Here is a 24,242-nt window from a genome sequence, read left to right on the forward strand (position 1 = left end):
CAGCTCTCCACATCAGGCGGCCAAAGTATTGGAGTTTCAGCTTCAACATCGGTCCTTCCAATGAACACCCAGGGCTGATCTCCTTCACAATGGACTGGTTGGATCTCCTTGCAGTCCAAGGGACTCTCAAGAGTCTTCTCCAACACCACAGTTCAAAAGCATCAATTCTTCGGCACTCAGCCTTCTTCACAGTCCAACTCTCACATCCATACATGACCACTGGAAAAACCATAGCCTTGACTAGCCGGACCTTTGTTGGCAAAGTAATGTCTCTGCTTTTGAATATGCTATCTGGGTTGGTCATAACTTTCCTTCCAAGGAGTAAGCGTCTTTTAATTTCATGGCTGCAGTCACCATCTGCAGTGATTTTGGAGCCCCAAAAAATAAAGTCTGACACTGTTTCCACTGTTTCCCCATCTATTTCCCATGACGTGATGGGACCAGAAATTGTGTTTAAGCTGCAGTATTTCAGTCCAAACATCCTGAAGTGCTACTGTCAGTGGGACTTGGTCCAGCACTTATATGACAGACAAATCTTAACCACTGCTGTTTGATGAGAGTGAAAATATTAAAACTGTAGGTTGCACAGGTAGTAGCATCTTGTAAAAGCCCCGCTGATGATTCTAACGTGGGGCGATGTTTGAGAACCCCCCAAACAAGCCAAGCTCCACAAATACTGTGACTCCCAAGGCAGCTTCTTGAGCCCTCTACTGGCGATGGGGGGTAGTACTCTCCTAATCCAGAGTCAAGGAAGGGATGAGCCCTCCCAGAATCCTGAGGACCCTACTGGGGTTCCACCCGAGCGCGAGGGTTTTAGGGGACGGCCAAGCGGAGAAGGATGGCCATCTGCTGTCTTCCTCACATAAGCCCTCATCGGTTTGCTGTTCCTTGGGAGGCCGTGGGGATTCTGAAGTTCACTGAGGTTGAGAACTTCAGCTCTACAAGGCTTTCCTGGGGTGGGTGCCTGTGGGCTATGTGCTTGGGGTCACCTCTCGGCCTGAGTTCATGATGCCCTGTGGGCCTGCCACAGTCGTCAGCACTGGACGTTCAGAGTCTGTCGGAGCAGGCCCAGCAGGACAGGGACCCACCCCACTCGAAGCGAGGACCAGGGCCTGCAGCTAAGCTGCTGCTTTGGGTTAAACTGTGTCCCTCGGAAAGACAGGCGGAAGCCCGAGCTCCCCAGACCTCCGACAGTGGCCTGGCTTGGAGACAGGGTGATACTTGATGTGATGTTAACAGTTGAGATGAGGTCGTTCTGGAGAAGCAGGGGCAGGGCTGACCCTGGACGAGGCGTGTGCTTGTTAAAGAGGAGAATCTGGCCCCCAAGACGCAGAGACGAGGAGCCATGTGATGCCAGAGGCGGGGGCTGGAGTGACGCCATCTCAGGTCAGGAGTGCTGGCGACCCCCGAAGCCAGAGACGCGGGGAGGGCCCTCTGCGTGGACTGCAGGGGAAGAGGGCCGGCAGACTCCTGGATCTCAGACATCCCGCTCCAGGGAGGGTGGGGACAGACTTCAGCTGTTTCCAGGGCAGGCTTGTGATACTTTGTTTCAGCAGCCGGAGGAAATCGGGCAAGGACACAGGGATGCAGCCCCAGCCGGACTGCCTCCTCTGGGCTGGGCCCTGGGTTCCCCTTAGACAGACTCCAGGGCTCCTCCGGCAGGGCTGGCCCCGGAGCCTGGGTGCCAAGAGGCTCCTTTCAGGAGTGACTCCAACATTCCTCTTCTGTTTGCAATAAAAACTCTTTAATACGTGATAATGGTTTACAACGTCAATGATTATTTAAAACGCTAGGAAGCAAAACTTTTAAAACGCTTCAGATTGCATTATCCAGAAATAGGCAGCGTTAGTTACTTTACTAGAAGCTCTTGAAACGCTCTCCCCGGAGGGTCCCTGACTGCACCCACGCACACCTAACAGGAAGTTTCAGAGGCGCCGTGACGCGTGAACAGGGAGCACCGCCCGGCCCCCTGCACTTTGCTTGCAGGCCGTTTCTATGCTCCCAAACATGCCTGGATGAACATCAACAAGGCATGTTTCCTCTGGAACCTGTGGGAATCAGTCCTTAAGGAAAATGCCCAGAAGTAGGACTGCCCCATCGCCATTGTTTCTTCTTTTGTGAAGAAGGAAACCGCAGGCCTCCGATGGAATCGGTCGTCTTGGGCCCATGGCAGAAGGCCAAGACTTAATACCTAACCTAACGACACTTCTGACTTCCCCGGAATGTGATCTTGCATCAGCCACCCTGGTATTTCCTGGTCGCCACTGGGGTGATCCTGACTCCTAGACCCCTTCCGTCTCTGGGAGGAGTGTGACCTTGCCTCCAACAATGCGTTCTTTGCTCACAGCCCGCTCGCTCCACTCACCTCCACCTTTAAAATCCTTTCCTGTCCTGCAGACCCTTGGAGCTACGCTTTTCTACTGGCGAGGCGGGATGCGGTCCAATTCACTGTAACCGAGCAGGACCCCTCGGGGCCTGTCCAGGACTGAGACAGGCCTTCCTCATATCCTCTGCTTTAGCTCTTCTCTGAAGTACCTGTAGGATAGACGACAGTATTTGATGCACATTTCCTGAGTTTTGCAGATGTGACACCCTCTACCCCCAGCAAAAGGAAGATGTTAAGTAAGTGATGACCACGAGCACACAGCCTGCTGGTACCTAAGGACTGAGAATGTTGACTCCTGAGACTCCACTCTGTTACCTCATCACCCGCCAGTCAGAGAACCCTGTACAAGCTGATCACATACCCTGCAACCCCAATCCTCACCTGGCTTTTTAAAATGCTTTGCCTGGGACATCCCTGGTGGTCCAATGGCTAAGACTCCAGGCTTCTGTTCCAGGGGCCCGGATTTGATTCCTGTTGGGGAACTAAATCCCACACGCCGCAAGGAGGACCTGGCATAGCCAAAGAAATAACTAAAAATTTTAAAAATGTTTTGCTGAAACCCTGGGGGAGCTTGGGGCTTTTTAGAACATGAGCCACACACCTCCTTGCCTGGCCCTGCAAAAAACCTAAATGTTGATACAGCCACTGTAGAAAACAATACGGAGATTCCTTTAAAAACTGAACATGGAATTAGCATGTGACCCAGCAATCCCACTACTGAGCAGATACGCTGAGAAAGCTGTAATTCAGACAAAAAACCCCACAAGTACCCAGTGCTTTACTGGAGTACTGTTCACAGTAATGAGGACCCAGAAGCCACCGAGATGTCCTTCGACAGATGAATGGATAAAGATGTGGTACTAGACACAGACACAATGGAGTGAAGGAAAGTTGCAAGGCTCGAGGTAGCCTGGAGTTAAAACTCCCCTCCAGGTCCTCCCCACCATTCTATGCAAAACAAAGAACTCTCTCACCCTAAGAAAAAATGGACATTAGGTTGGTTACGCCCAGCTCCCAGCCAGTCCAGCCTCTGGCCGATCTCCAAAATTCCTGGCCCCAGCCATTTAAGAGATAACTACTCGGAACAACCTTGGAGAAGAACAGGCTCCCTTAAGACTGTAACTTTCCACATACATGCCTATAGATCTTACTCATTTCTTAGGTTAGTGCAGCAGCTCACTAATCTGACTGCTGCCCCTTCTCGCCTCATTAAAGGTGATCTGTTCCTGTAAAGTGCCGGTCTCATTCTTTTCTGAACTTCGCCTTCTAGCTCCCTTACCCTACACAGAGTGCATGCTAACTTGCTTCAGTCATGTCCAATTCTGCCACCCCATGGACTGTAGTCCACCAGTCTCCTCTGTCCATGAGATTCTCCAGGCAAGAATATTGGAGTGGGTTGCCGTGCCCTCCTCCAGAGGACCTTCCCCATCCAGGGATCGAATCCGAGTCTCTTATGTCTCCTGCACTGACAGGCAGGTTTTTTCCTCCAGCACCACCCGAGAAGCGCACAATGAATTATTACTGAGCCATAAAAAGGGACGAAATTGAGTCCGTGTCAGTGATGCGGGTGAACCTAGAGCTTGTCATGCAGAGTGAAGTAGGTCAGAAAGAAAAACACAAACATTGCATTTTAACGTTTATATACAGAATCTAGAAAAATGGGACTGGTGAACCTACTTACAGAGCATGAACAGGGGCACAGATGCAGAGAGCACACACAGATGCAGAGAGCACACTCGTGGACACGGAGGAGGGGCACAGATGCAGAGAGCACACTCGTGGGCACGGAGGGGGAGCTAGGGCAGAGCTGTCTTTTTTAAAAGTCATTTACTGATTTCCATTTTTTTTTGTCTATAACTCTTGGCTTATATGATCTTAGTTCCCTGACCAGGGATCTAACCCGTGCCCCCTGCAGTGGAAACACAAAGGCTTAGCCACTGGACCGCCAGGGAAGTCTCCCAGAGCTGTCTTTATAAGGATGTGCCAGACCCGTCTCCCCACATGCTAAAGGTGGAAGCAGAAGCCCATGTGCAAGCACCAACCTATTATCAGTAGGCAGCATTCATCACACGTCCTTACCGCCAGCGATAAAAGAAGTGTTCACATACTGAGATACGGGGAAGTCATTCTGGCTGATACCTGATTTAAGCTGAACTCAGTGCTAACTAAAGTAGCCTGTTTATGGCCTCTCAAATGCTCATTGCACATCTGCTTTAATTGTTCAAGAAAAGGGCACATTGGCCAAAAGTGAAGAAGGTCCGTGTTGAAGATTAAATGCCTCCCGTCCTGGGACTCCAGCCCTGGTCCTCCCTTGATGCGAAGACTCCCTCCCTAGGTGCGAGGCCAGGCTGATCTGCCGTGTACGTGCTGATCTGTGTGTGTGTACGTGTGTGTGTGTGTGTTTCCTGGAAATATATCCCTGACTTGTTTAATGTTCTTTGTTCTGACAAGATGTAGAACTGCTGGAAACCCTGCTTCTCTGCAGTGCTTCCTCAGAGTCACCCGAGAAGCGGGCTTCCAAGCTAGTCCTCAGTTTGGCTCAAATAAAGCCCCTTTCCATTGGTATTGTAGACCGTTTATTGATTCGTCAGTTGACACCCAGCCTGTGCTGACGGCAGCGCTCTGCCCTCACCTCGGCCTGCCTGATTGCTCCCCAACCTCCCCCCAGAGTCCCTCCAGCACTGGAAACAGGCTGTTCAGAGAGCAAGCAGAACACTTCTCCTGAGTCCTGTCTGCTGACCTTTGACGCTAGACAAAAGTAGGGTCAGGGACTTTCTTCCCTGGAGGTCCAGTGATTAGGACTCCACGCTTCCAACGGAAGGGCTTGGGTTTGGTCCCTGATTGGCGAACTAGGATCTCACATGCTGTGTTGCAGGGCCAAAAAAAGAAAAAACAAGTGAAATCAGCAAAAAGAAAGAAAAATCCACCTGTAACACTGACCCACCAGTGCAACATCCAAGACCTTCTTTTTCTCACGGATTAATATAGATTTCACCATTTGGCTAAGGAAGTGAGTCTCAGGAAGGCTAGAGGTGTAAATCAACCAGCGTGGGGTAGGATAGATCACACTCAGATGCCTCCCTGCCTCCGTTTGGTGTCTGGGTCTCACTCGCTTCCACAGGAGCACTGAGTCATGTTCCCCAGCCCCTCCAAAAAAAAAAAAAAAAAACAGGTATGTTTAAGTCCTAGCCGCCAGCACCTCCGAAGTTGGGAGCGCAGTGTGAGAAGCCTGGTCAGGCACCGAGACCCGGAGCGTGTCTTAACTTCTGCAGAAGCGAAGCTGCACACCCTCTCGCTGTACTAATCATGGCGACATCAGATGCGTTCCTCCGGCCTTTTGCGTTTAAGGCAGACAGTGTGGTCTCTGCTTTTCCCTAGAGTGTTTATTGGTGATCTAAGCTGACATAAAACGCTATATCCTTATTATTCATCTTTCCTAATTGCTCCTCACATCTCCTAGATGGAGGGTGATAAAACTTCAATGCTCAGATTTTTACTCAGTGATTCATGTGGCCTGTAGAATAAGCAAATGATTTTCCTCCACAAACTTGGACTGCATCGTTTTTTCCCTACCTAATAAGTTGGTTGACTATGCCAACCATTGTTTTAAATTTAATAGTACCATACTCCCTAAGCGTGATAAATGCAGCCTGGCTTCTCTCTTTTCTTTAACTTGCCCCTGAGTCAGCTACAAGAAATGACTCTGACCCATAAAATCATTATGCTCACAAAGCAAACAGAAGGTCTAATCCTCCTTAAGATTCTTCACTAGGTCTCCCTGCTTCCTGGATTGGATTCAGATTTCTGGATCTCACATTCAAGGCCACTTGCCAGTTTGCCAACATCTGCTTCAGGCTGTTTATTCAAGACAGAATATAAGTGTGAATGTCAGACATCAACTCTTAGCAAGACCTGAAGATGTACCTTCTGCCGAGAAGAAAACATTTCGCAGAAACAATGGTGGATCAAGACTCTAGAAAGGTGTATGTTCCTCTCACTGCCAGGATAAAATTTCATAATTGACTCCTGAGTTCATTTCTAACTTCCCTCCAGCAGAAGTTCTACTTGAATGACATCTGAAGGATCAGACATAAATACAGAACTGTCTGGTAAGGATGGTTAGGTCTGGGCCAATTTGCAGAACTGCTTCAGAACTGATGATCATCCAAAATTACTCCCCTTGAGGACACTTCTTCCTAGAGACAGTCGAGGGTACTCCGGGTAAACGTGGAGCAACTGAAAAAGCTAACATCCCAGGATGAAGTGTGACCTGGAGCGTTGGGTGCAGCACACGATACAGCACAAGCTGAAATTTCTCCTCCTCAAAGCTGACGTGTGTGTGTGTGTGTGTGTGTGCGCGCGCGCCCTGAGGCATATCCAGCTCTTGGCAGCACCAGGCTCCTCTGCCCATGGAATTTCCCAGGCAAGAATACTGGAGCAGTTTGCCATTCCCCTCAGGGGATCTCTCCAACCCAGGGATTGAACCCAAGACTCTAGAGTTTCTTGCATAGACAGGCAGATTCTTTACCACTAGCGCCACCTGGGAAGCCTAAAGCTAACCTAAGTATTTTCCAATTGTTTAGGCTTTTAATATACTAGAGCTGTACTGCCCTGCATGGCAGACCATGTGTGCCTACCTAAATTTAAGTTAATTCAAATGTAAAATTTAGCCCCTCCGTTGCACTGGCCATGTTCCACGGACTCCATTGACACGGAGGCCTCATGGCTACCGGAGTAAAACACAGATAGAGAACATTTCCATCATAGACAGATGAAGTGGACAACACTGTTGAAGTCTCCATTCCCAGGCATACTGCAAATGATTCCACCCTCAAGGAGCCACTTTGGCATAAAGATCCTTCTGAGCCGAAGACAACCAGGAAACAGCAGCCACCGGAGACGCTCTCTGCCCTCCACTGACAGCCTGCTGAGGGGCTGGCCCTCTGTCCCACCAGGAAGGGAAGGACAACCTGTGCCTCCGGAGGCGGTGACCGAGCCAGGGTGTCGGACAGACTAAGCCTCAGCGGGGAGCCCGTCCCCCGTAGTGTCCCCAGGCCCTGCCTCTCCACAATGTTCCACCCCTGAAAGCCCAAAGCCTGTTCCCTTTGTCTCGTCACTTCTCCACAGTTTCCCATCTTCTGTTAAAGTGGCATATATACCCGCCCCCTCCTAATCATACTGCTTCTTTGGGTCTTTTTTTTTTCTATGAAGGTCTCCTTTCATGGGAGAAAAGTTAAAATATTAACAACAAGTAAAATTTGTCTTTCCTCCTGTTCATCTGTCTTCTGTCAGTTTGATTCTCAGCCTTGTACCCTAATGGGCAGAGGAATGGCTTTCTTGGCTCCGTTACACAATTTGCCAAGAATAACTGAGAAACACAGCCTACTTTAGCAGAGGCTGAAACTCTGAGGTTGATGGAGCTTATGTGTCTTAGGTACAGAGGGTATGTCCACTCCAGTGACATCACCCAGCCACCCTTCTAGGCGGTTTCTGTAATTTTATTTTGGATAAAAACTTCAATTGAAAAAGATGTAGGGGAGGTATTTGAACCTTATTTGGCACTTGCTCCATTTAAATCCTAGATTATTGACAAAACCCAACCACATTTCTGTTCCTCTTACAGGACTTCAAAACAATATTATAAATCACAAACTAAATCAAAGATAAAATATAAGCAAAATGTATTACTAGATTAAGCATGTATGTTTTGAGAGCTGACGGAAACATTAGAGGCTATCTAATCTAATTCCAGTTTTTGGTGATGAAAACTCTATGACTCAGAAAGTCTAGACATCTCTCCCAAATTGTCCAAGCCATCGTGCAGGAGTTAGATATCTTATATCCAGACTTAACGCAGCTTGTGTTTTTTCTTTGTGTTGTCACATGCTAGTAAAGAAATGATCAAAATTTTCCAAGCCAGGCTTCAGCAATACCTGAACTGTGAACTTCCTGATGTTCAAGCTGGTTTTAGAAAAGGCAGAGGAACTAGAAATCAAATTGCCAACATCTGCTGGGTCATGGAAAAAGCAAGAGAGTTCCAGAAAAACATCTATTTATGCTTTATTGACTATGCCAAAGCCTTTGACTGTGTGGATCACAATAAACTGGAAAATTCTGAAAGAGATGGGAATACCAGACCATCTGACTTGCCTCTTGAGAAACCTATATGCAGGTCAGGAAGCAACAGTTAGAACTGGACATGGAACAACGGACTGGTTCCAAATAGGAAAAGGAGTTCGTCAAGGCTGTATATTGTCACCCTGCTTATTTAACTTATATGCAGAGTACATCATGAGAAACGCTGGACTGGAAGAAGCACAAGCTGGAATCAAGATTGCTGGGAGAAATATCAATAACCTCAAATATGCAGATGATACCACCCTTATGGCAGAAAGTGAAGAGGAACTCAAAAGCCTCTTGATGAAAGTGAAAGTGGAGAGTGAAAAAGTTGGCTTCAAGCTCAACATTCAGAAAACGAAGATCATGGCATCCGGTCCCATCACTTCATGGCAAATAGATGGGGAAACAGTGGAAACAGTGTCAGACTTTATTTTTTTGGGCTCCAAAATCACTGCAGATGGTGACTGCAGCCATGAAATTAAAAGACACTTACTCCTTGGAAGGAAAGTTATGACCAACCTAGATAGCATATTCAAAAGCAGAGACATTACTTTGCCAACAAAGGTTCATCTAGTCAAGGCTATGGTTTTTCCTGTGGTCATGTATGGATGTGAGAGTTGGACTGTGAGGAAGGCTGAGCACCGAAGAATTGATGTTTTTGAACTGTGGTGTTGGAGAAGACTCTTGAGAGTCCCTTGGACTGCAAGGAGATCCAACCAGTCCATTCTGAAGGAGATTAGCCCTGGGATTTCTTTGGAAGGAATGATGCTAAAGCTGAAAGTCCAGTACTTTGGCCACCTCATTCGAGGAGTTGACTCATTGGAAAAGACTCTGATGCTGGGAGGGATTGGGAGCAGGAGGAGAAGGGGACGACAGAGGATGAGGTGGCTGGATGGCATCACTGACTCGGTGGACATGAGTCTGGCTGAACTCTGGGAATTGGTGATGGACAGGGAGGCCTGACGTGCTGCGATTCATGGGGTCACAAAGAGTCGGACACGACTGAGCGACTGAACTGAACTGATGTATTATACAATTACATAAAATTATATATACAACTTCATATTATTATATTTTTGTCAGAAATGTGGGCCTTCTCAAGTCTTTGAGATTAGAGCTGTTGAGAAAAGCCTGTCACTTCATTTACCCGTGGTTGATACCTAAGTGTGCAAATGTGCATACACACACAGATAAATAAAACTAGATGTTTTATTTCCTCTCAGCCTAACTTCCTGACCAGGGATGAATAAGGTGAATCCCATGATCTCAGATTCAGCTCGGTGAGACTTATTTGGTACATGCGGGGAGAAAGGATGGAGAAACACGCTCCTGGATTTTACGCGAGAACACACTCAGCGCCCTCTGCAAACGTGACCGACGTGAGGAGCACTTTCATCATCAGCGATTTTAATCACGATTCTGTTCCCTGATTTCATCAAACTGACCAATGAGAAGAGGTTGCAGTGAAATTACAGAAGTCCATCCTCATCCTCCTACTGATGCAGCAACAGCTGAGGTAGAAGATCAGTCATAGCTCAGCCGATTAATACCAGAATCTAAGTTTTCACTGATTATTTTATTCATGTTTCTAAGAAAGCTGCTGAGGGACTTCCCTGGTGGTTCAGCAGCTAAGACTCCATGCTCCCAGCGTAGGGGGCTGGGATTTGATCCCTGGTCAGGGAACCAGATCCTACATGCACCAACTAAGATCAATTCACTTCAGTCGCTCAGTCGTGTGCGACTCTTTGTGACCCCATGGACTGCATACCAGGCTTTCCTGTCCATCACCAACTCCCGGAGCTTACTCAAACTCATGTCCATCGAGTCGGGGATGCCATCACACTGTCTCATCCTCTGTCGTCCCCTTCTCCTCCTGCACTCAATCTTTCCCAACATCAGGGTCTTTTCAAATGAGTCAGTTCTTCCCATCAGGTGGCCAAAGTATTGGAGTTTCAGCTTCAGCATCAGTCCTTCCAATGAACACCCAGGACTGATCTCCTTTAGAATGGACTGGTTGGATCTCCTTGTAGTCCAAGGGACTCTCAAGAGTCTTCTCCAACACCACAGTTCAAAAGCATCAATTCTTCAGCGGTCAGCTTTCTTTACCGTTCAAGTCTTACATCCATACATGACCACTGGAAAAACCATAGCCTTGACTAGACGGACCTTTGTCGGCTAAGATCTGGTGAAGCCAAATAAATAAAATAAATACTTCTTAAAAACAAAACAAAACAAAACAGTCCTCAGGGACCGGCGGAGGCCAGCCCGTGGTGCAGCGGGCCCGGGTCAGAGACCCCCGGGAGTGAAGCCGGCTTCCAGCTAGAGCGCGGGGCGAGCAGCTCGCAAGTCCGCAGAGAGCTGTGACGCCCGCGGCCGCGCGGGGGCGACTGGGAGCCCGGAAGTCCGCGGGAGCGGCGGTCCCCGAGGCGGCGCGGGGGCGGCCGGGAGCCCGGAAGTCCGCGGATGGCGCTGGGTCCCGGCTGCCGGGCGGTCCGGGGCTGCCGGCCAGGTAAGAGCGCTCCCGGCCTTCCGGGGCATGGCCGTCCGGGCAGGGGCCGCGGTCGCCGGCGCCGCCGTGGTGGCGGTGCTCTCGGCCGCGCTGGCGCTCTACGGGCCGCCGCTGGACGCAGGTACTCGGCCGCGGGTCCGGGCGGGGGCGCCGCCGTGGGGGCCCCCGGGCGGGGGCGGCCGCCGAGTGACCCCGAGGGCCCGGCCTCGGCTGCCGAAGAGGCGGGAGGAGGAGCAGGGGGAGCCGGACGAGCGCGTCCTCGGTCCTCACGAGTCTGTGGAGACGTTCTTCACACGGTCGGTTGGCCTGGGGCCTCCCTTGTCACGACGGGGTGGGGAGCCTCCCGCCCTCCGCCGTGGTGAAGAGGGGGCTCTGAGCCAGGCTCCCCCGAGAGGGGCCGGAACGGGAGACGCAGCCTGGCCGTGCCCCTCGGCAGCGGGCCCCCGGGGCGGCGCTGTGCGGGTGCTGGGCACCCAGTTCCCCAGCTGCTGCGCTCCCCCGGGCACGCCTGCCCGGGCCCTTCCGCCCCCCGCACGCCCCCTCCGCCACGATTTGTTTGGAGATATTTTGTTGGTCGCTGTTCCCTAAAATCCATACATTCTGCTGTGGTCTGTCAAGATTTCTCTTTGAGTCTGAGGTTTCATCATTAGGCCGACTTGCTGAACTTTTTACCAGAAAAAAACCCAGAATTGCAGGTCACTGACTTCCCCTCCCGGCCTTATGGCATCTCCAGGTTAATTTAAAGATTGTTGTCACTGGTTCCAAATTAGCCACAGTTCACATGAAGTTGTTGGAGATCGCACAGTTGTGAGTGGCAAGTAATTCTAGAAAACAGCCCAGGGTAAAGAAATCTGTTTACCTCTCCTCAGCTACATTCGTTTAACCCAAAAACCAGACAGGTTTGACCTGTTCCTCCAGATTCAGAATTGTATGAAGACAAACTGCTTAATGGCGTAAATTTCAAGTTGCCTCTCCTCACGTCCTTTTTATCCTTAGGTTTGGTGTGCATGTTTCAGCATTTCTGTGGGAAAGTCCAAATGGTGTATGTTAGAGAGCTAGCTGAAACTTGCTTTTCTGTGGAGTATAGGGAAATTTAATTCATCTTCCTTTGGCTCTTTCGCGAACACGTGTTCATCTCAGGTGAGTGTTACGGATGAGCAGTGTGGTTGTGCTTTGCATTCATACGATTGCAGTTAACTAAAACTCCTGTACTTCTCAAGAGTGATAGGATTTTTTTTTCCAGCAGTGATTTTTTTTTTTTTTTTTTTTTTTTTACCCATCACAGATTGCTTTCAGAAGGCACATGAGAAGCATTTGATTTGTCTTTTGGTTGGTGGTGTGATTGACTTTTTTTTTAATTAAATTTTTTTTCTGCCTGAAAATGACAGCATTTTGGTAAAATGCTGTGTTCTGCCCAGGCTTATCCATTCGTAACCGTGGCGTCTTCGCAGGTCTGTCCTGAGTCTCAGTTTCCTTCTCTGTAAAAGAAGGATAAACTGGCTTCCGCTAGAGTGAACCGCGATGCTTTTAATTCATCAGACATTTACTGCGTGGCTTATTTTGTGCCAGACTCTGTCCGGAGTGGTTGAGGGTGGAGTCCAGCCCTAAAGTCACAGGTGGGAACCCTACCTACAGCATTCTGCAGAGGCTGAGGTAGAGGTGTAGTCCTAGGGGTATTTTGTGTGAAGCTAGGTGCTTAGATTAAAGTAATGGTAACTGATAAGCAGAGCATTGTAAGGAGCCCAGCGTAGTCCTCGAGTGACTGGTAAGTTTGGGTTCAGCTTCTAGCCTTTAGAAAGCACCCGTGTTTACTGTCCTCGGGCACTTGGAGGGGCGGCCTTTCTCTGATGTGCTCACATTGACCAGTCATGTTGAAACAGGCGCCTGGAGAGCACTTGACCGCACAGACGGCCGTCAGTGGTTGGCAGGGCCGCCCCTAAATTCTCCTGCAGCAGCTCAGGTTCCCGTCCTGCAGCTGGCCGGGGTGCCCACACAGCTGTGTCTCACAGCCACTGTGCACGCTGGGAGGACAGCGCATGGCTGGGGATTCGGGGTGCAGATGGGACCGAGGCAGGGGCGAGGAGTGAGAGCTGGTTGTTGGCCCAGCACCTCGGTGGCGTGTCAGGTTGGACCGGAATCGAGGGTCAGTGGCTAGGCTGATGGTTGAGCAAGCCTTCCTGTGCCTTTTCATGGCCAAAGGTTTATAGAGGTTCTGTTTGGAGTTTTAATCCTGTGTTGATTTGGAAGAAAGTGGGAAGGTGTTTGGTTGGATGGTAATTGATATTCTTTTTACATCTTGGGGTCTAAGCATCTGATGTATCAACTAAGGAGGCATTTACATCTACTCACTAAAGAATATTACTTGAATAATTTTGTTGAATGAAAAGTAAAACAGTATGAGCAATATTAAGATCAAGCTGTTTTGCCATATGGAGCTGAGTCAGCTTCTTCTGGTCTTCACTTGACCTTATGACCCATGTGTAGTTTTTCTGCACTGCCAAGATAATGGGAAGATAAAAATATTGGATGCCTTTTATGTGAAAGTGTTGTTCGTATCAGCATAGATCCTTTAATTCTAGAGAAAATGCGTGCTTTATTACTCATTTATACACTGGGCTCTACGGAACATAGAATTTCTCTCACAGTTGAGATGTTTTAAATAATATGGCAAAACATACAGCACAGGAAGTTTTTCAAGAAAGGCCGATTAAAATTGGCTGTTTATACATAGTTCAGGGATCAGACTATTTTAAAATGCTACTTTGGGGACTTCCCTGGCTGTCCCGTGATTAAGATTCCATGCTTCCACTGTGGTAGGGGGGGGCGGCCACAGGTTCAATCTTGGTCAGGGAACTGAGATCCTTTGTGTTTTGTGGCATGGCCATAAAAGTAAAAAACCACTTTGAGCCCAGTGTAAGATGTGTCCCTTCTTTATTTAGAATGCCATTTCCAGTTGATTAGATACTTGATTCGTATCTTGAACTGAGTATGGGAGCCAAGACTAGAAAACTAAATCGGGAAGAACATGAACCTGTCTGGCCTGAATAGACAGTGGGAGTATCAGAGGGGGAGAGGGGACCTCATAGCTTGCAGGAAGATTGTGGTGAGTATGTGTAGCTCAGTGAGGAGTAGTGCATTTAGGAGAGCTTTCTCAAGGGTTAAGTAGGTTTTCAAGACGTCTGATAGATACCAGAGTAAACCTGGTACTTAACCGCGGGTGCTAGTGTTGTGGTATTTCTAAACCTCATTTTCTTATGGAAATGAAATCGTGAAACCGCTGAATAAAAATCTGCAGCATTCATGTTAAGTCAGCTTTGGGAAGTATTTTGATTAACGTCTGTTTTTTTTAATATATATTGATAGCTCTTTACTTTTCTGAACATTTTCCTGTTTTTCAGTGTTAAAAAGAGCATTTTCGCTGCATAAAGCACACTCAGTAAAGGACATGGAAAGCATTTTGCAGCTGGTGAGAAGCGTGGTCCCTGCCCTGACCACCAAGAAGCACAAAGGGCAGGACGGGAGGATCGGCGTGGTGGGAGGCTGCCGGGAGTAAGTGACGCAGCAGCCGCCCATCCGTCTGTCTGTCTGTCTAGCTGGACTCCAGGAATCATTTCCAAGTGTCAGCTGATACTATGGCAGTATTTTCCATGAGGAACGTTTGATTGAACAGCAGAGAAAGCAGGGGGCCCTGACTGGGCGAGGGATCGTGGCCTCCGCTCGCTGTTGCTCTCGGGCTGGGTCCTGCCCCTGTGGCACCGGCCAGTCCAGGTGGTCCGTGGTCCCCTCGAGCACACTCCCTCTCTGCAGGGGCCTTAGGCGAACTCTCGCTGGCTTCTCAGACCTCCGGATCTTTTGCCTTTTGGTTTCCCCCTAACACGCGTCCCCACCCGTCCTCCTGCCAACAGAGCCCCGGTCTTGTTCACTCGGTGTTGCCTTTTCTCTCACGTGCACCTGTGGGCATTTCCCGTAACTCCAGTGCTTTCTACGTCTCTATTAGTCTAGAGAGAAGTGTCGTCTTTATAGTGTTAATCATCTCATCAAGTGTCTATCTCTGCTGTGCTTTAACAGGTTTTAAACTTTTCCCTGTACAATTACCATGTGTTTTTATAGGGTTAATTCCTAGAAAGTTTATGATTTTTGCTGATATTGTAGATGCTATTATATTTTGCAATTAATTATTCCTGGAATTGAAAAACATTTTTTTCAGTTGATAGAATCTTGCTGAACTAGTGTGTGCTAGGAGACAGGTTTCTGTTGAGGTCTGGGTAGTGCTGGCCTCATGCTCACTTTTGACTTAAGTATTTCCTTAGGTACACTGGAGCCCCCTATTTTGCAGCGATCTCCGCTCTCAAAGTGGTATGTTTGCTTATAGCTTCTTTGTTAGGATTTTTTTAGTGAAAGTGTTGGATCATTTAAATATGACTGCAGCAAATGTTTTCTGATAAAAACCTAAATAACGTTTCAGGTGACCTTGGGTGAGAGACACGTTTAAATCTACCCTGACCTTTTGTGTAGCCACAGAGTAACTCAGATGGGGACTCATTTTTCTCTTAAATTCAAGTTTTATTAAAAGTGCTCCTTGCTACAGTGATCGCGGGCTGCCTTTTCAGGCCTCGCGCAAGCAGTGGACACCTTTTCACCGTGGCCACTGCCTGGGCATTTTGATCATGCGCATCCCGAAGGCCTGGTGGCCCGGGGACGGTGAGGTAGACCCTGCAGCCCGCAGACCTCACGGTGACGCCGCTTGGCGGCTGGTGACCTGCCCCTTGCTCAGTCGCTCAGTCATGTCCGGCTCTTGGCGACCCCCTGGACTGCAGCGTGCCAGGCTCCTCTTGGGCGGCAGCAGTGTCCGCCTTTCCTTCCAGGCCTTTCTCAGGCTCTGCCGCTGGCCAGCACCCTCTCATCCGCCTCCTGGCGGGGGGCGAGCTGCGGCGGCCGGCGTGCCTGCGGACTGTGCTGCGGGTTGGGGCGGCTGCGGCAGGGCCGCGTGCTCTGTGGGCTGCCGGGCGAGCCCCCCTGAGCCGCCTGCTGTGCCCCCCCCACCGCAGGGCGCGGACCTGTCCCACGTGTTCTGCACCCAGGAGGCCGCGCCCGTGATCAAGGCCTACAGCCCGGAGCTGATCGTGCACCCCGTCCTGTGAGTGGGGCGGGGCCACGGGGTCCCCGCACAGGTAGCGCGGGGTGCGCGAGGCAGGTGCGGTGGTGCGTGGGCTGAGGGTGGGCAGTGGCACAGGGCGTGGCGTCCGGTGAGGCCGAGGACGCGGGGACGTGCGGAAAGGGTGCAGCAGCTCCCGCTGGAGGCGCTCCGCGTGGGCGCTCAGGACTGGTCAGGCGACTAGACAGGTGGTCGTGAGCCTCATCGTGAGGGCTTTGGCTTTCACTTACGTGAGACGGGAGCCCGCGGTTTCCTCAAGTGCCCACCTGGCTTTCTCAACGCCACAGCGGCTCTGCTGGAGCCTGATGCTTGAAAAGGCTCGTCAGGCCGCTGCGTTGAGAATAAGCCCTTGGGGCCCAGGAGCGGCAGGAGTCCCACCGGGAGGCGCTCGTCGGGTCTTGGGGGTGCCCTGCGGAGGAGAAGGGCCGGGCGGATGGTGTTTAAACTGAGGCAGGGGTGTGGGTGGCGGGGGCGGGCTTGGTGTGGAGGCAGCAGGGAGTAGATGGGAGTGGGGGGCGGTGGGCGTCGGGGAGGCCAGGAGGGCGTCCTGCAGCCGGGTGGACCGTCCTGGAGGAGCCCCGGCTCAGGTCCTGGGACAGGAAAAGGACCCTGGGGGAAATCTGCCAAAAGTCTGTAGTTTGATTAGTAAAGGAAACAAGCATGAAAATAAGCCGCTGGCGCGTCTCTTCTTGTTCAGGGACAGCCCGGAGGCCGTCCGCGACGTGGAGCAGTGGCTGCCCCGACTGCACGCCCTGGTGGTGGGGCCCGGCCTCGGCAGGGATGACGCTCTGCTGGAAAACGTCAAGGTAACCGCGGCCTCTCCCAGGAGACTGCTCTGGTTGCGGGAAGTCTGACACACATCACGTCTCCTGCTGCTTGTCATCCTGTGAGGCTCATGGTGGGGAGTTGGGGTTTGGGGACGGAGGAGCAGGGGGTGTGAGGAGAGATGCGTGTAGAGCAAGACCGTGCTGGGCGGGCCCCTGCGGGGCGCGGGCCCTCGTGCTGTGGCTGGGGCGGCCACTGCGGGTCCCGCGTGATGCGGGTCCCAGTGTCAGGGCCAAGTGGCGTCCACAGTGGCCCGGCTCGGGTCAGGCTCGCGGTGCCCTCCCTGCCAGGGCCTCCGGCAGCCTGCTTGGCTCGCAGTCTGGCACTCGTTTGGGGGTGGCGTGCCCCGGTCATAGAGAGCCACGTCTGCAGAGCGCTCTGCACGGGCCTGGTTGGTGCGGGACTCAGAACAGCTGGTGCCCAGGGGCGTCCCTGTCACCGTGACCCGGGGGAGGGGTACTTCTGAGTTCTGATGACCTCACTGGTCGCGTAAGCCGTGCATTTGACGGAGGTGTGTGTGCGGGTAGTACTTTCCTAGCCGTCTGATGGGTAAAGAACAGTTTAAGGGCGGCATGTGTGGGCTTTAGCAGAACAGTGAGAGCTTGAATGTTCTCACTTGGGGTCCCGTCCACAGCTCGGCGTTCCAGCCTTTGGAGTGGAAGTTGGGGCCAGAGATGCCGCACCCTCGAGCCTGCGGCCTGTCGCTGAGCAGGGGCTGCGGCCGCGCCAGGCGGGGCAGGGCTGGCCAGGGCACACGTCTGTGACGCTGGCGCCGACAGTCGGACCAGTCATCACACACGGTGTGGTCGGGCGCGCCCCTCCGCAGCCTCTCAGCGTGTGTGTCCTTCTGGACCCACAGACTTACTGCCGGCCCGCAGGGACCGAGCTGCCGAGGGCGGCGACTGATGCGAGGGGTGCTTGTTTACAGACGGTCCGTGTCGAGGGCCTGTCCTCACCCACCCAGGTGGCGAGCACCCAAGCAAACTTTGACATGTTATCTGCCTGGAATACCTTTTATCTTTTCTTACAACCATCTTACAGACACATGGGCTGTGCTCAATCAAGGAATACTGTATCCAAAATACTAAAATAAAAGTGATTTTTATAGACATGTGAAAACATAATCTGTATCAAGAGGGTTTGGGGGTGAATTTGAGGTGATGAAAGCCGGGGTTCTCTGTGCTTCAAGTTCTTTGTCATTTTTAAAAATTCATACTAAAATGTTTAGTGTGTTTATCTTTAAAAAAAAAATAAAAGGTACTCTGCAGTGTGTGAGTTAGAGGTTGGGAGTGAGTGAGCCTAGACCTGCTGGAGCGTCTGTGGCACGGACCGGGCCCCAGCTAACACGCGGGCGTGCCCTCTGCTGGCCCCTCTCGCCTCCCCCGGTGCTGCCCAGTCACAGACATTAGTAGGTCTTTCCTGAGCGAGGTCGCCATCTGGTGTGAGCTGTTCGACAGCCTGTCTGCAGCTGGGCAGAAAGGGTGTGGGGCTCCTTTCTCAGTTGATGGAAATGTCATCCTGAAACTGATCGTGGTGATGGCTGCAAACTGTACACTTTAAATGAATGAATTGAATGGCATGTAAAAATCGCAGTAAATTAAAAAGAACAATCCCTTGTTGCGTGACCACCTCAGGGAGGCAGATCCCCGGCCGCGTGACCACCTCAGGGAGGTAGTTTCTCCGGGACCGAGCGTCCTGCTTTCCTTCAGCGATCCTGGCAGGACTTTTACGCGGCAGTGCGCTCATTCACAGAGCGCAGTCGCGTGGCTTCTAGTGGATTCACAGAGTTCGCAGCCATTGCCGCAGTCAGTTCTAGGACACTTGCATCAAGCCAGAGAAGAGCCTTGTTCACTGTTGATGGTTACAGTCACTCATTTATAGACACGCGAAATGTGACTTACGAGAAGTGCGTATAAACAGAAGAGCTGGGCGCTTCTCGGGGCGTCAGATTTCTGACCCGAGTGCTGAGGGTCCGTGACTGTTAGGAGTTTGGAGACGATGGCTCGGGGCCGGCCTGCGTGGACTGGCCTGGACCCAGCACCAGTGGCGGTCCTGTGCTCGTGTGCTCAGCGTTCACACCGGCCCTGCAGACGGGCTTTTCTCTTTGTGGTCGCACTTGCTTCACGATTTCCCGTGTGTGTATTGATGGCCTGTGTGGAGTCCGTCAGAACCGCTGCTTCTTTCAGCTCTCTTCAGGCGACGGGCTCAGTGCTTAGCTGCCTTCCTTTCTTGCAGGGCATTCTAGAAGCATCCAAGGCCAGGGGCATCCCCGTGGTCATCGACGCAGTGAGTGTGGCCCCTGCCCTGCCCTCTCCTCACCACGGCCCCTGCGGCTGCTCCTGAGTGACCTGAGTCCTTGTCTGCAGGACGGGCTCTGGCTTATCGCCCAGCAGCCGGCCCTCATCCAGGGCTACCGGAAGGCGGTCCTCACCCCCAACCACGTGGAGTTCGGCAGACTGTCCGAGGCCGTGGTGAGTCAGCCAGCCACAGGCAAGTGACTGTGCGCTCCAGGGCATCCTCCGGTCAGCGTCCTTGATGGGGTGAGAGCTGGGTGGTGGACTCGGGGGTCAGCCCGGCCTCTGGGCTCCCCTGGGTGATCGCTTCGTCCCTGCCCTGCGTCCCCTCCTCTAAGAGGTGGGGTGGGACGGGGTCCACGTCATAGGGTTTGCGAGGATGAGATCAAACCGCACTGCTGACCCCACAGCATGGGGCTGGGTGCTGCCGTCTGCAAGCTGCTGAGAGCCTGAGGGTCCGTCAGTTGACCCTCGCTCCGCGCGGTTCCTCCACACATGCGGCTCTGCCTCCGTGGATTCGGCCAGCCTGATTGTAGTTACTGTGAAAGAAAGTCCACACGTAAGGACCGCGCCATTCACACCAAAATTGTTGAAGGGTCAGCTGCGTCTGTCCACCCAGCGTTCTTACGTGTTAGCCCATGTGTGTCTGCTCTGTATCCTTCGGAGCTGGGTCACTTGGGCAAACCTGCAGACTCCCTGCCCTGCGGTGTTTCTGCCCTGAGGGCTGTGTTACTGTCCCGCCTGGAGCGTGGGTGGTCTGGGCCTCAGGGATGAGCTCGTTTGGCTGTTGGGAGGTGGGAGTCACAGGCCCCCAGACGAGTCGGGACCCAGGCAGACGGGCTCTTCCGTGTCCAATGAGCACTGTGTCTCTGGTCCTGTCTAGCTGGGGGTGCCCCTGGATGGCGGGGACCGTCATGGAGCTGTGCTGAGACTCAGCCAGGCCCTGGGCAACGTCACCGTGGTGCAGAAGGGGGAGCAGGACGTGATCTCTGATGGCGAGCAGGGTGAGTGGCCGCAGACGTCACACTGCATGTCAGTCAGTTGGCACAGCCACGCTGGGCACCAGCCCCAGGAGGACCGCTTGTCCGCAACCTCAGGAAGCCCGGCTTTGTCCTTTCTCTTGGTGTTCTGCACGGGGAGGTGGTCTCAATGGGGCGTGCGGGCCCAGGCTGGCCCCAGTGTGGCGGCTGATGCTCCTTCCCTGCCGTGTGCAACGGCCCAGGGAGGGCCGCCCCCCTCACTGCAGGCAGACATGGGGACCGAGTATCTTCCTGCTGCTTGTTCAGTTTTACAAAAGCACCCAGAAAGCGGAGACACCAAGGAGCGGCCGGTGGCGCGGGAGCCCCCAGGCACCAAGCACAGCCTTGGGGGCCACCTGCCTGTGTCCTCACCGGGGCTCCGGGCTCAGTGCACGATGCCTCTGCTCCCTGCAGGGTCCTCCCGCTGTTATAGTCCCCTGGAGGCGCCAGGCCCAGCGGGCAGTGACTAGACAACTGGACACGCAGGGCTGCTGACTGGGTCACGGGAACCAGGAGGCAGAGAAGCACAGGCTTGGGCACGTGTGTGTACTAGCACACACTCACTACAGACACGCACTCACACACCACACACCTGCGCATGCGCACGCATGCTGGCTAGGAGACGCAGCGAGCATTCTCCAAGGGACCCTGAGGCCTGTGGGTCCTTCAGATGCTAGAAGGTGCTCTGATCCCTGACACAGTCAGAGTCACGACTGCTTCAGACATTTTCAAAGAAAACAGAAACTTCTCACGGCGCAGACAAGTCCCAGCCGGGGCGCCACCAGCTCCGAGTCTCCTGGAGGACAGGGGCCCCGGGGGTGGGCGCGCTCATCCCCTCAGACCCTGGGTGCTGCTTGGGGGGCAGCCTCCTGCTGTGCTTGCCTGGAGGCTGCCGCGTGGGGACGGGGGATAGAGGGCGCCCCCAACACCTCCTCTTCTCCGCAGTGCTCGAGTGCAGCCAGGAGGGCAGCGGCCGCAGGTGCGGGGGGCAGGGGGACCTCCTGTCAGGCTCCCTGGGCGTCCTGGCACACTGGGCCCTCCGCGCCGGCCCCCAGAAGACTGGCGGGTAAGTCCCGTCTTGTTTCTCATGTTTCAGCAGCTCTTGTGTACAGTAAGGAGCAGACTGGAATGCTCCCGGTGAAACACCGGTGTCATGGGGAGAGCTCCCAGGCCTGGCCAGGTTGATCCCTGCCACTGGTCTGGCCACAGGAAGTGGCCCTGTCCCCCTGGCTGGATGGCCTCCAGGGCATGGGTGGTTCTCCCTGCTCCCACCCCTGTTGGTATGGGAGATGCTGCCTGGGGCTCTGCAACGCCTGCTCTCAGAACAGCTGTCATGGTGGGGGACACGCAGGCGGGGGGAGCTCCTGTTGACAGATGAGTCTCCACGAGGCAGCCGGGCTCTGAGCTGGGGGGCCCCTCCCCAGATGGTGTAGAGGGATCTGGGGCACCCCCACCCCTTGGGACCTAGACCTCTGCTCTGCACCCATCCTGGCCAGTGATGGTGCCAGGCTGCAGGGTCACCGCAAACCTGACCGGCACACCCGTGGGGTGTGTACAGACAGGGTGCTGGCGGGTCCAGCGACGTGGCGAGCAGGTGTCCCCGGGGGGGGGTGAGCGACGTGGCGAGCAGGTGTCCCCGGGGGGGGGTGAGCGACGTGGCGAGCAGGTGTCCCCGGGGGGGGGTGAGCGACGTGGCGAGCAGGTGTCCCCGGGGGGGGGTGAGCGACGTGGCGAGCAGGTGTCCCCGGGGGGGGGTGAGCGACGTGGCGAGCAGGTGTCCCCGGGGGGGGGGTGAGCGACGTGGCGAGCAGGTGTCCCCGGGGGGGGGGTGAGCGACGTGGCGAGCAGGTGTCCCCGGGGGGGGGTGAGCGACGTGGCGAGCAGGTGTCCCCGGGGGGGGTGAGCGACGTGGCGAGCAGGTGTCCCCGGGGGGGGTGAGCGACGTGGCGAGCAGGTGTCCCCGGGGGGGGGTGAGCGACGTGGCGAGCAGGTGTCCCCGGGGGGGGGTGAGCGACGTGGCGAGCAGGTGTCCCCGGGTGTCTGAGCGACACGGCCAGCAGGTGTCCCCGGGGGTCTCAGCAACGTGGCAAGCAGGTGTCCCCGGGGGTCTCAGTGACATAGTGAGCAGATGTCCCAGGTCTCAGTGACCTGGCGAGCAGGTGTGCCCGGCCTCAGCATCCTCCAGGTCCTAGAACACAGCGGGTGCTGACGCTGACCAGGTGCTGGGTGTGGTCACCTGGGGCGACAGCGGTGTCCTGACCCTTCCCACATGCACAGCTGTTTGACGCTCATCCATCAGGATCGTCCATATCCCAGTTACCAGCTGTGCTCACTGTAGGGAGGCTTCTCGGAGGCCCTTAGATTCGAGCTTACCAGCGTGGGTCCCGGGACGGCAGGCAGGACGCACAGGGTGCGGTGGCCGCCCCTGAGACCTCTCCCCGCAGGCCCAGCCCGCTGCTCGTGGCCGCCTTCGGCGCCTGCGCCCTCACCCGACAGTGCAGCCAGCAGGCCTTCCAGAAGTACGGACGCGCCACCACCACCTCCGACATGGTCGCCGAGGTCGGGCCCGCCTTCCGCAGGCTCTTTGAGGCCTGAGCCGGAGCCGCTGGAGGGCGGGTGCCGTCTGCCCGCGTCCTCCGAGAGGTCTCCGCTGTGCAGGTTGACACAACGCCAGTTTGGAACTTAGCGCTTTCTGCCTGAACTGATACGGAACGGTGTTGGTGAACTTCCCTCAGTCTCTGCAGCTTCAGAAAAGAACGTAGAGCATCGTGTGACGAGACGGTCTGACAGCGGCTCAGCTGGGCTGTGGGCTCCGCTGCTGCCTGGAGCGGACCCCGCGTCTGAGCGTCGTGTTCCTGCGAGAAGGGCCCTCACTAGCAGGCCCCTTGGGGGTCCCGTCTCTTGTTCCCAACTGTGTGTGAATCATGTTTTAAGTTGAGGTCCCGCAAAGGTTGTGGTGGTCATTCTTTAGTTCATTTTGGCGTTTTAAACAGTTATTAGGTCGCACACATCTGGGCAGAAATATTCAGCATTGGTTGGTTAATTGGCTGAAGTTTTCCAGAATAGTCAGCGATCTGTCAGAACTGGAAATGCTGGAGGCCCCTGGGAAAACCACCGAAGGAAATGACGAACCCTGGCCCCCGAGTGTGCAGGGCAGCTCTGGGACACCTCACTTTGACGTGTCCATGCAAAGGCGGGCGTGGTGACAGGCCTGCGGTGAGGGGTGCCCAGGGCTCCCAAGTCAGGTCCCCGGTGGGGGCCCAAGCTGCCCGGCACCTGCTGGTGGGGCAGGACCGCAGGGCCTCTGCCTTGAGGCAGGGTGGGGGGTGCTCTCAGAACATTCAGAACGCGCGCTCTCTGTACTGAGCTGTCTTGTCGGCATGGGGTCGGCCTGTGTGGCGCCTGGTGGCCCGTCGCGTTTCTCCGAGGGGTTGATTACAGCCCTGAGTGCGCTATCCACGTGCCTTCTGCAGGGCAGGCCTGGCCCGAGTCCGTACATCTGTCCTCAGTGATCCCTGCTCTGTGTTCAGACAAAAGATCCCAGTTGCTTTGAATAGGCTGGAGTTAAGGTTTTTTTAAAATTGTGGCTCACTTACACCTAACGGTAGAAAAGCTTCGCTACTGCCGTGGACTCTTTTCCTTTGGGGAATTACACCTAATAAAAGGCAGATGTGGTTGATTTCACTGGCGAGAGCTGTGTATTTTTTGCTCAAACAGCCAGAATTCACCTTCAGTTTGGTCCTCAGCGAGGACGTTGTCAGACACGGGGATGAATACACAGCTGCCCACCCAGCTGCCAGTGCGGTCCACGGGTGCCCGTCGTGCTGCTAAAGCGGAGTGATCAGCCCGGCATGAGCAGCTTCTCCCCGCGGAAGACGTAAGGCAGCAGCCACAGGAACCACTGCGTCTCTGCACCCCTCTGCTTGACGGGGCA

At 53.7% G+C, this 24,242-nt stretch overlaps 1 protein-coding gene across 3 annotated transcripts; it reads left to right on the forward strand.

Annotated features, from left to right (window-relative positions):
• Window positions 1-10,908: 10,908 nt before the first annotated feature.
• Window positions 10,909-23,992, forward strand: NAXD (NAD(P)HX dehydratase). Of its 3 annotated transcripts, XM_027557973.1 has the most exons (11): window positions 10,955-11,015; window positions 12,012-12,155; window positions 14,414-14,564; window positions 15,326-15,371; window positions 16,064-16,152; window positions 16,868-16,976; window positions 19,231-19,281; window positions 19,362-19,466; window positions 20,173-20,293; window positions 21,254-21,374; window positions 22,753-23,992. In XM_027557973.1, exons 3-11 carry the CDS (start codon window positions 14,461-14,463, stop codon window positions 22,901-22,903), a joined length of 897 nt encoding a protein of 298 aa, XP_027413774.1. In that variant the 5' UTR covers window positions 10,955-11,015; window positions 12,012-12,155; window positions 14,414-14,460; the 3' UTR covers window positions 22,904-23,992. The 3 variants fall into 3 exon arrangements, with proteins under 3 accessions (XP_027413773.1, XP_027413774.1, XP_027413772.1); XM_027557972.1 differs by lacking the exon at window positions 12,012-12,155 and having other exon boundaries at window positions 10,909-11,015; XM_027557971.1 differs by lacking the exon at window positions 12,012-12,155 and having other exon boundaries at window positions 10,984-11,136.
• Window positions 23,993-24,242: the final 250 nt, after the last annotated feature.

Source organism: Bos indicus x Bos taurus, chromosome 12 (genome assembly GCF_003369695.1).
Source record: "Bos indicus x Bos taurus breed Angus x Brahman F1 hybrid chromosome 12, Bos_hybrid_MaternalHap_v2.0, whole genome shotgun sequence".
NCBI classification, from domain to species: domain Eukaryota; kingdom Metazoa; phylum Chordata; class Mammalia; order Artiodactyla; family Bovidae; genus Bos; species Bos indicus x Bos taurus.